General features: G+C 45.1%; 1 protein-coding gene across 10 annotated transcripts in view; it reads left to right on the forward strand.

Annotated features, from left to right (window-relative positions):
* The window catches only part of NFIA (nuclear factor I A), a 250,101-nt gene that overhangs the window by 164,105 nt on the left and 73,147 nt on the right, over window positions 1-12,849 (forward strand). For all 10 annotated transcript variants that reach the window (XM_053985785.1, XM_053985784.1, XM_053985776.1 and 7 more), the window contains exons 5-6: window positions 4,797-4,914; window positions 7,265-7,392. In XM_053985785.1, coding sequence (XP_053841760.1) covers window positions 4,797-4,914; window positions 7,265-7,392 — 246 coding nt within the window. The remainder of the gene's footprint in view (window positions 1-4,796; window positions 4,915-7,264; window positions 7,393-12,849) is intronic.

Consider the following 12,849-nt stretch of genomic DNA (forward strand, 5'->3'; position numbering starts at 1 on the left):
GATGCAGCAGGTGCCAGGCTTGGGGATGGAGCTCTGGGGATGCAGAAAGGGGCTGAAGTGTCCTTGCCATGAGGGCAAGGGCTGGGCTGGAGAGGCACTGCCAGCACTCCAGGCATGGAGCGTGGGTGCGACTGAGGAAACGCAGCCTCCTCATCCCTCTCATCCAGTTTTTCCTACAGGGAAAGTGAATCCCAGCAAGGTGTGGGGTGCCCTGGCACTTGTGGAGGGGCTGGGCTGGGCAGTGGATATCTTTTTGTAGCCCAGGAGAGGCTTTTCTCCTCCTCACAGACACGTGTGTGCAGCCAGGGTGTGATAAACTTGCTCTCCCTGAGCTCCAGCCTGTATGTTTTCTGCTATACTAAGCACTACAGTAGTGAAGGCACTTAAAGTCAGCAGCATGAAAATTAACATTTAAAAAGATACTCTGTATTCCTTAGGAAAGCACTGCTATCCAAAACTCTCTGTGTGGGCTTGGGTATGAGAGGGAGAAAAAAAGATTATAATAAAAAATAGACTGCAGGCATAGAGTGAACAGTTGCCGTGACCTTGCCTTTTGTATGCCATTACACAATTCAATGGCAGTCCACTCAAACCTTGCTCTCGATCAATATCCTATTAAAGCAGCACAAAAAGTCTCTATAAACTTAGTGGTTAGCTATGTTTATAAATGGAACTCAGCATAATTAGATGGTCAATAGCAGGCTGTACTTGTAATTTTAAAATGAACATCACACATTTCATATCTGTTGTATTCGGCGAAACCTCTTTGAATCTAATGATACAGTGTGGAGCAAACAAAGGCCTTGCAAAAAAAAAAAAAAAAAAACCACCCAGCTCCCCTTTCCTCCCAGCAGCAGCAGCAGCACAGTGTGTTTCCCTTTGTTTATGGAGTCACAACACAGGAAAAAGTTTATTAGTCAAATGTCATGTTTCTCCCATTTAACCTTAAACACATTATCACTTCACTGCAGTGTTACACGTGTAATGATCTTAGTCACATCCCAGCACCTCTGTAAAAATAAATACATACAAATGGGAAAGAAAAAAAAAAAAAAAAGAGAGGCTAAATATTAACGTGGCTTAAAGAAAGTGCCATATTCCAAGGGAGGCAAATGCCAGCCTGGCTGGTTTTATTTAGTGGGTTTCCTGTTCTGTAATTCAGTAATTTTTTTCAAAATAAATACTGCAGTTGGGTTAAGTAAGAGGGCTTTTTCTTAATTTCTCCATTATTTTTCTTGATGTTTCAGGTGAGGAGCTGAGCTGGAAGGGAGCAGGCTGGGAGCAGGGTGATGCTGCCCTGCATCCCGGGAGTAGAAAAGTGTCAGGCAGAGGCACCACCCTTCCTCCTCCTCCTCCTCCTCTGTTTGGGGAAACCAGCTCCTCCTGCCCCTCCAAGTGCGTCCCAGCTGCACAGGGAATTTTTGTGATGCCAGCAGCTGAAATGGGAGCTCCCAGGCTGGGTGTGGGGCAAGAGGGATCCTTCCCTCTCACCTCCTTCCAGCTCATAGCCCCGGGTCAGGCGGCATCTTGAGATTTTTGCTTTGAGTCATAGTTGCAGTTTCTGACATCTTTTCTCATTTGGGGGATGTTCCTGAGCTGTCAGGAGGTCACTTTGCTGCAGAGCATTTCTTACAGGGGTAATGGTGTGGTTTAGATGTCGTTGCCTGGAGTTTGTGAGGCTGCAGCTCCCACCGCACTGCTCCACGTGGGGCTGGAGCGTGTTCCTGGGGCACAGGAACAGGGGTAGGGAGGTTGTGTGGTGGATTGCCACATGCTGCAAGGAACAGGTTTGGTTTAGACAGAGGTTTTTTTTAGTTTAGACAGAGTTTTTTTTAGTTTAGACAGTGTTTTTTAGTTTAGATGGGTTTTTTTAGTTTGGACAAGAGTTTAGCCACAGTTTGCACCACTTTGATCCCTTTGCATACTCTGCAGAGATGCTGCCTTTGCTGGGAGTCATAGAATCCCAGGATGGTTTGGGTTGGAAGGGACCTTGAAGCCCATCTCATTCCAGCAGGGACACCTGCCACTATCCCAGGCTGCTCCAACCTGGCCTTGGACACTCCCAGGGATGTCACAACTCCAGCACGCTGTTGTGATTTATGGCAGTAAATGCATTAACTGCAAGCAAAGGTACAAATGGACTTTGGTTGAAGACAGACACTGTCAGAAAGGCAGGAGAAGAGATTTTGGAGCAGCTCAGCCCTGTGCAACCTTTGCCACAGCACTTCTGTAGCCAGAGACCTTGAGCTGATGGTGGCAGGGAGGTGGTGGCTCCTGTGCAAGGACTGCCACAGGGTTCAGGTACTGGCCCCCACAGCCCAGCCAGGCACTTTAACCTCTGCTGGTGCCTATTAAAGATGAGTTTTGTTCTTTAACCCTCTGGTTTCAAACTGGCATTTGAGTGTGGCGAGGTGGTTTTGGCCAGTGACCAGCAGAGCATCCTTAGTGTTTGCTACCCAGGCAGCAGCCCCTGTGGGATCAGCCCTTTCTGCTTTGCACTGAGTTTACACAGCATCAGCAGTACCTTGTTCCTACCCTACCCCTGCTCTGAACATACATTCCTTTTTTCTATAGGGCCAACTCAAGAAATATCCAGGATTTGGGGAAAGGGCAATAAACAGGGCAGGGGGAAAGAAAGAAGGGAAGTGTTGCCCACATGCCAGTTTTTCTTCCTTATCTCCTTGGAATAAAACTGCTTCATAAATCTGGCAATGTCCAGGAAGTTCATTGTGCCTCAGGAAGAAACAGTGCCTTAATTCAGTGCTTGCCTTTTTATGTTCCTGTTTGGAAAACTGTGTGCTTAACCTGTAAGTTTGGGAGGCAGAGAGTGCAGAGGAATTGCTCAGGAAAGGGTTTGCAGAGCACAAATCTGTTTGGCAAGGAAGTTGCTGAAAACTGTGGAGTAGATGCTGCAGAGAGTACCTTTATGATTGATTTCCATTCAAGTCAGACTGACTGCAGTGTGGTCATTTTTCTAACCCATAACTGCACACACTGCAGCAGTCTGCTATCTGCAGGGTGTCTGAATTATAGCAGTCCATGTCCCTGTTACCTTTTACACAAATTACTTACACCGGTTTCTTTTTCCATGCAAATTCATCAGTTTTACAGCCTCTTGTAGCTGCTGTCAGGAAACTGTTGCAGAAAGCACAAATTGATAAAACGAGTTAATTTTACTGTGCTTAATTTTTCTTTCCCTCTGTTAACACACCCTCTCATATACCCAGTGTGCAGGAAGCATATGATAGTTAAGAGAAGATAACAAAGGATTTGAGTGTTCTTGTCATAAATTACTTCCCAACTTAATTCCTTTTAATGACCATTCCAGATTTTCTCAAGTTTTAACGGCGTTGTGCATTTTCCGTCCCCGGCTTTTAAAAGTCCGTGGATATCCAGGCTGTTCCCTTTCTGTCTCAATGACGTTCTTAAAAGATCCTTGCCAAACAACAACTAATTGTCTTGTGGGGATGATGAGGCAGCTGCAAAGCTACATTATTCCTCTGTCAAATCTGACATTGTGAGCTCCTTAAGACTTGGGGTGAAATACTGGCCCCGTTACAGTCAGTGGCAGCACTCCCAGCCCAGACATGTTAGCTGGGTGATAGGAGCTATCCTGTCTTCATTTCCTCACTCCTTCCCCGTTGGACTGAAAGATTTTTTTCATGTTTGAAAATGGGCCAGATTCTCAGACCAAAGATTAAACTTGGCTCAGCATCCCTGTGTGGCACTGAGACTGCTTCGCCTTTGTGGCTGTGAATCAGGGCTCTCAGACAATACAGCCCAGGCCAAGCTGGTGCATTTCATTGTGCAGGACGTCCTTTTTCAGATGGCTCTGAAATGTGAGAGAGACTCATGATCTGTGATTGCCAGCCCCTGAAGTTGCATTGTCCTGTAAATAGCGCTGGAACAGCCACAGTGGACATGGTACCATTTGCTGTATTAGTGGCATTTCAGCACGAAATCCATTCTCTGCTGACTCCAGCATTAAGCTGCTCTGTTCCTTGTCTGCTCCCAGAAGAGTGCAGCACATGGAGTTCATGGCTTGTGCCTGCAAATTTCAGGGTGTGTAGGAATCCGTGACGTTTAATGTGAAACCAAAGATCCAGGGCAGGGAAATTGCAGGGATTCATATCCCCTGCAATAAAAATTTCAGTACTGGATAGGGTGATGAGGTGAAGAGTGGAAGGTCACTGCTAGATACAACTTTTGGGGAGCCATGTGTCTCTAGCTCTGATTTAGCTGGAGGAGAGGCCAGAGGAAAGCTCAGATGCTCTTAGGCAGAAAAGAATTCAAGTTTCTCATCTGCTTTTTTAACCTCTGTGCTTGTGGCTGTATATCACACGTACCCCAGAGGTTCTGAGGTGTGTACTTCCCTGCCTGTGCTGCTTATAGATCCTGCCAAGCACTCTACAGGGATGATGCAGCCTATCTGTAACCATGCCAATAGAGACAACATGGTCCTAAAAGCACCAAGTTTCATTAAATGTTAGAATTACATTAATAGAAAAGCAGTGCTTAGAGAAAGTCATGCCATGATTGTTTAATTTTAAAAAATAATAATAATATCTTTGGAGGAATGTAAGAGAGATTCTATGTCACGGAACATTGTATTCTTGATAAAATTTCCATCTTCTTGATTGCAATGCCAGGTACCATTAGCATTTCCTAATTTCCACATCCCACCTGTTCCCATCGTGAAACTAAACACACCCATGAGGAAGAAGAAAGTGATTTTGAAGTGCAATTCATGCCATATTCACATGACTTACTGACTGCAATCTCTTTTGTTTCCCCAGCACCGATAGCTGCAGGAACAGGCCCTAATTTCTCCCTCTCAGATTTGGAAAGTTCTTCGTACTACAGCATGAGCCCAGGAGCAATGAGGAGGTCTTTACCTAGCACATCCTCTACCAGGTAATTTAATCTCTGCCTACTACCAGGTTCCTTGGAAACCCAGGCCAGCATCATTACTCATCTGGGGAAGTAACCATTAAATTCTCTGACAAGCTGTTTGGGGGCCTCATGATGTGGAGCTGTTTCAGATTCACAGAGCTGAATGTTCAGCTGGATTGCAATAAAGTTCTTTTTGTGTGTACAAGCCTTTAAGAAAAACTGCTGTGTGGACTTGTGTAGCTCCTGGTTGTATCTGGGTGTATCAGGAGAAGTTCCACTGGAATTGTTGAGTTTCAGCTTGTGGCAGAAGAGAACTTGGAGCATAATAAGATGCAAGGAAAGTCTTAAGATAGACTTACATGTATTCTTTATTGTAAAAAGTGTTGCCTGTGAGACTAAGACTGTTCTAGGATCTTGGTCTACAAAGCATTTAGTTTTCATAAAGCATTTAGAAGCTTGTGACTCAGCCTTTGGAAAACCAAATTGCTAATGCAGATGACTGCCCCATCTGATTTTTGATTTCAACTTAGATGCCAAGTATCAAACAAGGATATTTTTTATTTTTTACCTTTCACTTTAATCATCCATGAGATTAGATTTATAAACAAGCTCAGTCACTCGAGTAGTCTTGAACACTATTAAGGAACCAGATTGATTTTTTTCCCTCACAGCCAAAATAGATCACTTATTTTAAAGACACGACAAGAAAGTCTAACTCCTGCCTAACGCTCTTTTACATTTTTATCTCAGCCTGCAGTGCCACCAGCTTTGCAGTGAGCAAGTGCACGTGTGAAAAATCTCTGTCATTTGAATATAGCTGTTATTTTTATTTTAAAAATAATAATCTTTAACGAGAGGCTCTTAGCAGTAACTTCTTACAGTTTGCAGTGATTGGAAGAACATTCTGTCTTGCACTTAGTGTGCACGTTATGAAGCTCAGTGACTACAATTCCCATTACACATCAATTAAAAACTTTGTGCTGTTTCTTCCTTGCCTGTAAACTGTGTAGCCTACAGCACTCATCATTAGCACCATTCTCAGGTAGAATTTCCTGGTGACTCCAGAAGCAAAAGTGAGGTTATTAATGTTACTTAAGAGCTCAGTTGTTGCTCTTCTATTCTTCTGCAAATAGCTACCACTGATAAGGAGCTAATTATAAACAGCATGGGTAGTTAATAACTTGGTAATATGTTTGTTTTCCTCTCATTAGGCTGTTCCCAGTCAGAAAAAAAAAAAAATTCTTTAAATACACAGACTCAGCAGAATTATCAGGCGGTAATTATATTGTATGCACACAATTTCCCCTATTGACACATAACAATTCTCTAAATTAAGGAATGGCCAAACCTGCATTCCACACATGCCATAAGACTTATTCTTCCTGTTTCTCACCAACTGGTTTTGCACACCCGCCAGCTCCTACCTGTGCAGAGCTTCGGGTGGGGAGGCTGCAAGCTGTAAACCAAGAGTGGAAGATTTTATGTCTGTTAAATGTGTTCCCCCTTCACAGAGGAGCCTGTTCTTGAATGCCTTAAGTCTTAATAGAATACAGATTTGGGGGAGAAAAAAAAAAAAAAAAGTGAGTTGGCCCAGCCTTGGAAAAGTACTTAGAAGAGAAATTCTCAGTAAGGTCCCCACACAATCTGTGCAACTCATTATGGAGCACAGAGCCAAGCTGAGTGTCTTTGGCTCTGGGATCCTCTCCCTGCAGAACTGCTGGAGCCAGCAGCCACCAGAGACCACTCAAAGGGCTCTTCTGTGTCCTGAGCCTCTGGTGAGGGAGGTGTAATGTATCACAGGGGGATTCTTTAATGCTGACACTGGCCAGAGATACCCATTGGGGTCTTTCTATGCTTGCTGGCACAGCCGCAGAGTCAAATGCTTCTTATTGTAGGATAACGTGAACATTTGAACCAAGAATGGATTCTTCCATCATTCACTTGCCTATGTTCCTTCTTATGGGACTGGGCTAATTGAAAAGATTGAAAATAAAAGTTTGAACTGATAAACAATTTGCTTTCAGAATTAGCCATGAAAAAATCTGGCAGTGAAAATAAGTCTCGTGTGTCATCACCATATTCATTCAAACTGCAAGAACCATGCAATGCAGATGAAATTCTTGCCTTTTTATTGACCTCTGCGTGCTTTGAAAAATGTCCTACTCTGAATCTGTGAAAGCCTAAATGTCAGACTAACTTCTGGCCAAACTGGTGCTTGTTTAGGGGTTTGACCTGTGAAATGTTGTTTTGTATCTCACCAAAGCGCCCTGAATCTGTTCCACCTTGACTTATTCTCAAGAATGTCCCAACAGCAGTGCCTTGGTTCCTCTTCCATGCCTTCATTATGTGTTTTTTTTTTTTGCATTCTCAGCTCCACAAAGCGTCTCAAGTCTGTGGAGGATGAGATGGACAGCCCTGGTGAGGAGCCGTTCTACACAAGCCAAGGGCGCTCTCCGGGCAGTGGCAGCCAGTCCAGCGGATGGCATGAAGTGGAGCCAGGTAAGCCGTGGCTCCCAGAGCCCCAGAACATCATCTCCACTTGCTCTGTTTCGGTATCAGAATTGCTGTGTTAGAGAGGTGACCAGTTCTAGACGTCTCGTCACTTCCGAGAAACGGCCTCATGAAAATATGGCAGTGGTTTTATTGCTCCTGCAGCTGTGAATGTTTCTGTAGTGTGTCACTTCTGTGTTTTGGCCAAATATCTGAAGTATTTAAATAATGCAGCAGAAGATAGGCGGTCTTTTTCTGTCAAATTGTCCAGATTCAGTTCTGGGATAGCTTTTTCTAGCAAAAAGCAGTACCTGTCTGGGCTGTGCTCCATCAGTTATGCTGCTTAAATAAATATCCCTAAACTTATATAAGGTAGAAGGACTTTTCAAGCATGATACAACACTTGAGATCACTTAGTAATGACTTTTAAGAGACTTACAGAAGGAGTTGTTTTATTAATCTGTAATGCTGTGAAGTGTGATTGGAGGCTTCATATCAAAATAGATATCACTGGCTGTTACACTTCAGAATGTTGAAGAAGCTCTTTAGCCTATTCTCAGTTAATTTTTGTGTGTGATCTTTCCTGTTGATCATTTTTTTGGATTATGTTATGTTACATACTTAACTGTCCATTGATCACTTATCCTGAGATCATCTGGGTGCTTAATACTGTTGGAAATATTTTTCTGGGTCAGTGCTATGTGCATAGGTGAAGTTAATGCCTCAGTGTTGCTTACAGCTAAATTATCAAGTATTTATTGCCAATAAAAATAACAGAAGTCTTATTTGTTGGAGGAAGGCAAGCAGTGCCTCCCAGGGTTTGACGAGGTCCTCTAGAAGTGCAAAGGATCTTTTGTAATATGTATTTTCTGTCTTACTTGTTCGTCTGGATTTAAAATAGTATGGGTTTGGTTTGTTTGGGAAAAACACATGCTTGTCCAGGGCACTGTGTATAATGAACTATACAGCACAGAAAAGTAAATTCGACCTGCACAGCATTAAAATCAGTTCTGTGGGCACTTGGCCAGCCACCTATATCCTTCATCATGTAGGAAACATACCCACAGCTTTCTCTGGAGACCCTGTCAAACAGCTGTCCTTTACAGCATGCCCAGAAAGTCACCAAATTTGGGCTATTCCAGACTGGGAGGAGACTGATTCCTGTGCCTGGGAGCCCTTGGAGGATCCCCTGCCAGCTGCCCTCTCTCCTCTAATGAGGAGGAGCCAGCTTGTGGGCCCTTATTGACTGCAGATGTGGCACTTTGGCAGGAGGAGAGGGTGGACCTGCAGGCAGACAAGTGCCAGGCTCCCCGTGACTGCCTTGCCACCGCCGTCCCCAGGGCTCTGGTGTTTGCTCTGAGGTGTCCTGCTCCCAGGCACCAGGGGCTGTCCCCTCCATCAGCTCCAGGCTCCAGATGATGTAAGGCAGAGCTTCACCTTGTGCTAAACCTCTGCTCACGAAGCGGCAGAAACGCGGACAAAAGCTCGGCTTAAAGGGAGAGATCCCAGCCTGCTCTGCAGACACAGATGGCTGAAAACTGATGGGGTCACTGCTTCTGCATCACTGCCAGGCTGGGGGACAGCTCCCCCCAACGTTTGGGGTACTCGTTGTTAATGACAAATGTTCTCCATTTGTGCAGCAGCCAGAGGTTGGCTATTAATTCTGCTGTCGCTTCTGGTGGTTTTCCCCGCATGTGGTCATTACCTCTGGCTCATCCAAGCCCTGGCTTGATGGTGGCACTGAGCTGCTGAGCTGGGCAAGGGAAGTACCCAAAGCCTTACCACCTCTAAAGCACCTCTGCTGCTCTTGGCACCACTGGGTGCCCATCATGAGGAAGCACAGCTGCCTATGTCAAACTTCCTGAGGTGCTCAGAAAGCCAAGAACAAGCCAGACAAGAGAAGGTTCTTCCTTCCTCATGACCTTCCTCACTTATTATAGAAAAATCCCAGATTCTGCTTAGTCTTGCCTGTAAAATGGCAGAAAATCACCTTGCAGCATCAGGGACTGTAGCCAGGTACCAACTAGATATAGCTCAGATTCACCAAGCCATCTATCACTGTCACAGCTGTGAAGAAAAAGAGCTTGCTTTATCCTGCCCACGTGGGATGCACTTCCAAGCCATCCTTGTGCTATATCCACGCAGCCCCACCCCAGTGCTTCTGCCGTGGCTTTCCAGCAGCCTGTCCTCTGAATTCATTGCCTCGGCTTCTCTGTAAAACAGGGTCACTGCAAGAGCACGGCTGACAGAGGGATTACCTGAAGAGCCACAGCTCATCAGTGGTGAAGGACAAAACAGTGCTGAGTGTCCTTCCCCGCCAGGGCAGCAGTGCTGTGTCACTGGCCCAAGGTGCTCCCCCAAGGGACACGTCCTGCTCTGGTCTGTGCACAGACATCACCCCTGGGTGTGACACTTTTGTGTTCAATGTGGGGGTTTCACCTCCACAAGTGTAAAATGTTTGAGGAGCCTATAGTGGGGCATCTGCCTTAGAAAATAATTTGGTCACCTGAAAGCTGTACAAGTGATGCTAACATCCCATTTTAGCTGGGGACTTTCCACAGCATTCCTCTCTGAGAGGGAGCTTTGGAGCCTGGACCAGTTTCAGATCCATCCTTTCCGATGTCTTTATTTCCAGGGAAAGGCCTTGCCATTTATTTAATCTACAATCAAAATGGTGGCACAGTTTTTAGCATACAGTAATCTCTGAGCTTCGGTGTTTTGTTTTCTTCTCGGTGAAATTTGCAGTAGAAGTTTAAAGACTAAACCCATCTTTTTGTTTAACTTGGCATTTCTTCCCTGCAGCTCATTTTGTGCTGTGTGGGATAACACAGGTATCAGCAGTGCAGAATGGTGCTGTTTCAGAAGACAGGCTGAGGTTTTATCCCGTGCTGGCAGAGTAGTGCAAGCCAGGTTTCCAAACTCCATAATTAAACCCTGTCCTTTGGGTTACTGGCCAAACAACAGGAGGAGGAAATCAGACCAAGGAAAGGAAGCTTAGACTTGTCTGTGGGATGGCTGCTCTGGCTGGGAAGGAAAGTTCAGAGAGGAGCCAGCAGCCAACCTCCCAGCCCAGTAGGATCCACACCAAAGATAATAATACATCCTTTGCCTTTATTGCCTTTGAGTAGATTGCTTCCTCACAGGAGATTTAGATTTATGCAGAGATAGCTTCTTGGCCTATATGCCTTGACAGGTTTATGGGAGTGAGAGGATGAATATTCCATCTCTGTGTGCCGCATCTGCTTAATTTTGAGGTGTGCACATGAGAAAGAGGGGAGACTCAAACACTGGAGCAGGTGTGAAGCACACACGTGCTCATGGCACAGGCACTGGGAGAGGGTGGTAGTGAAAGGTGTGGCCTGGGACAGTGCAGGGAAATCAGGGCTGTGTGAGAGGGAGGTGGAAGAAATGCACTTCAAAGAGAGCGAAACGTAGAAGAGAAAGGGAAAATGAGAAGACAAGCTTTGGACCATACAGAAGGGAAAAAGAACAAATGCCAGGAAAAGAAAGATTTGACTTCCTAGAAAGGAAATATGAAATGGAATATGTGAACTCCTCTTAGAGAAAGAGAGCACTCCAGGCAGAGGGTTATTTACCGCCAACCGTGACTTGTCGCTCTACATCTGTCTCCATTTTTTTTCTCTTGAACAAATTCCCTTTTTGGATACTTTTCTTCCTGCTTTGCTTCCCTGTGACTGCCCCTGTAAGTGGTCTTTGGAGGGCAGGCTGTATGCTCAGAACATATGTGCAAACTGGCCGGAGAACAGAAGAGGACAAAACCACTCTGTGTGCTATTTAGATTAGGCAGTGGATGCTTCCCCCGTGCCTACTCCTGTGTGCAGGATCCAGGCTGCACCTACTGTCCATCCACAGCCCTTCCTCTGAGCTTTCACTTGCTCTGCTGAGGCACCCTGATGTCTGTCTCATGTGGAGACTTTGCTGGGTGTAGATCCTCCATGCTTCACCCACCTGGGTGTAGGTCCTTCGCTCTTCACCCGCCAGCAGCACGACCTCTCCACTCGTGGCACGTCGGGCTGGCAGTGATGAGCAAAGGACTCAGCTTTGTTTATTTTACAGATATTTCCTGCGACCAAGGGTGCAGAACTCTCCTTGTACGTCAGGTGTGACAGCCAAAGCAAACCCCAGCATTAATCCCATGTTCCTTGTGCTGTACTCCTTGAGTCTCACATCCATTTACCTGCACTCGAAAGCTCTTGGGGAGCTCTCCGACCTAAAAAGGCTGGAGTCTGCCAGAAAAGATGAATTTCCTTTCACAACAGGAAGGCTTAGGAAGTAAAACAAAGCAGACATGTAGTAAATTACTTCTGCTTTTCAAATACCTTTTGCGGTATCCTCCTTACCATTACTTTATCTCAGCACTTTCAGTACATAACTCTTGTTAACTGAGAAGAAGGGCAAGAGAGGATAAAGATGATGTTAGTACGAAAATAAGGCAACATCACACTGGCTTTGAACTCCTGCACAAAGCTGGCCTGTGTTCAGTTCTGTGGCAGCTCTGCTTGTAATGGGGGTAAGCCATAATTACAGGTATACGTTCTTTAATTCCATAATAAGCAAACATTGAGTTAATGTATATCTGTATTCCTCTTATGCATTTTTTTTTAATGCATTCTCTTGATCCAGTCCAGGAGTAATGATCACATTGTGCTCCCTCAGTCATTTTGTGGAACATATGGATGGTGTTTGCCCAGTCTGCTTCCATTGTGTTTCTACAGCGTGGCGTGGAAAGAAATGTTTAAGATGCAAATTCAGAGTATCCTGTTGGATTCTTTACTTAGGTATTCTACTTGTTTCTTTACTTAGATCTTCTGCTTTATTCTTAGATCTTCTACTTGTATTTCCACATGATAGTTTAGCCCCTAGAGGACAGTAATCCCAGGAAAGGTACATGTTTGCACTCCTTGCACTTCTTGAGGTATCTGAAGAGACAAACAGCTCTGCTTTGATTGTGGCCTTGACCAACTTGGTTTGCAAAATGGCTGGAGCTCTGTGGTCCTTTTTGCACTGAGAGACTGGTGTGGCTGTTCATGTATGGTCATCCCCTTGCCCCAGCTCCCCCCTGGATGTTCTGCTCCCATTATGCTGTGCTGGGCCTTTGTGTGTCTTCACCTTGAAAACCCCAGGAAACAAACAAGACTTTCAGTGCAGAAACCTTAAGGAATTAGTAATACCTTATGATAGACATAGCCACAGTTTTAGGGGCTTGTGAGGTTGGTAATTTCACATGAACCTGCAGAAAGCTGGAGAGCTCCCCATTAGACTGCTGCACTCATCTGTGGTGGTGGTGATGCTTTTAAAGTCAGCCTCATGATTGCTCACTAAACCACCCGGGCTACTACTGCTTGTTCTCATGCCACCATCTATGGGACTGTTTGAAAACAGTTTCTGAGGAATTTCTGTTCAACTGAGGAGCTGAGAGCTTATTTTGGAGTATTTCCCTTGCAG

This window comes from Vidua macroura, chromosome 9 (genome assembly GCF_024509145.1).
Source record: "Vidua macroura isolate BioBank_ID:100142 chromosome 9, ASM2450914v1, whole genome shotgun sequence".
Taxonomy (NCBI): domain Eukaryota; kingdom Metazoa; phylum Chordata; class Aves; order Passeriformes; family Viduidae; genus Vidua; species Vidua macroura.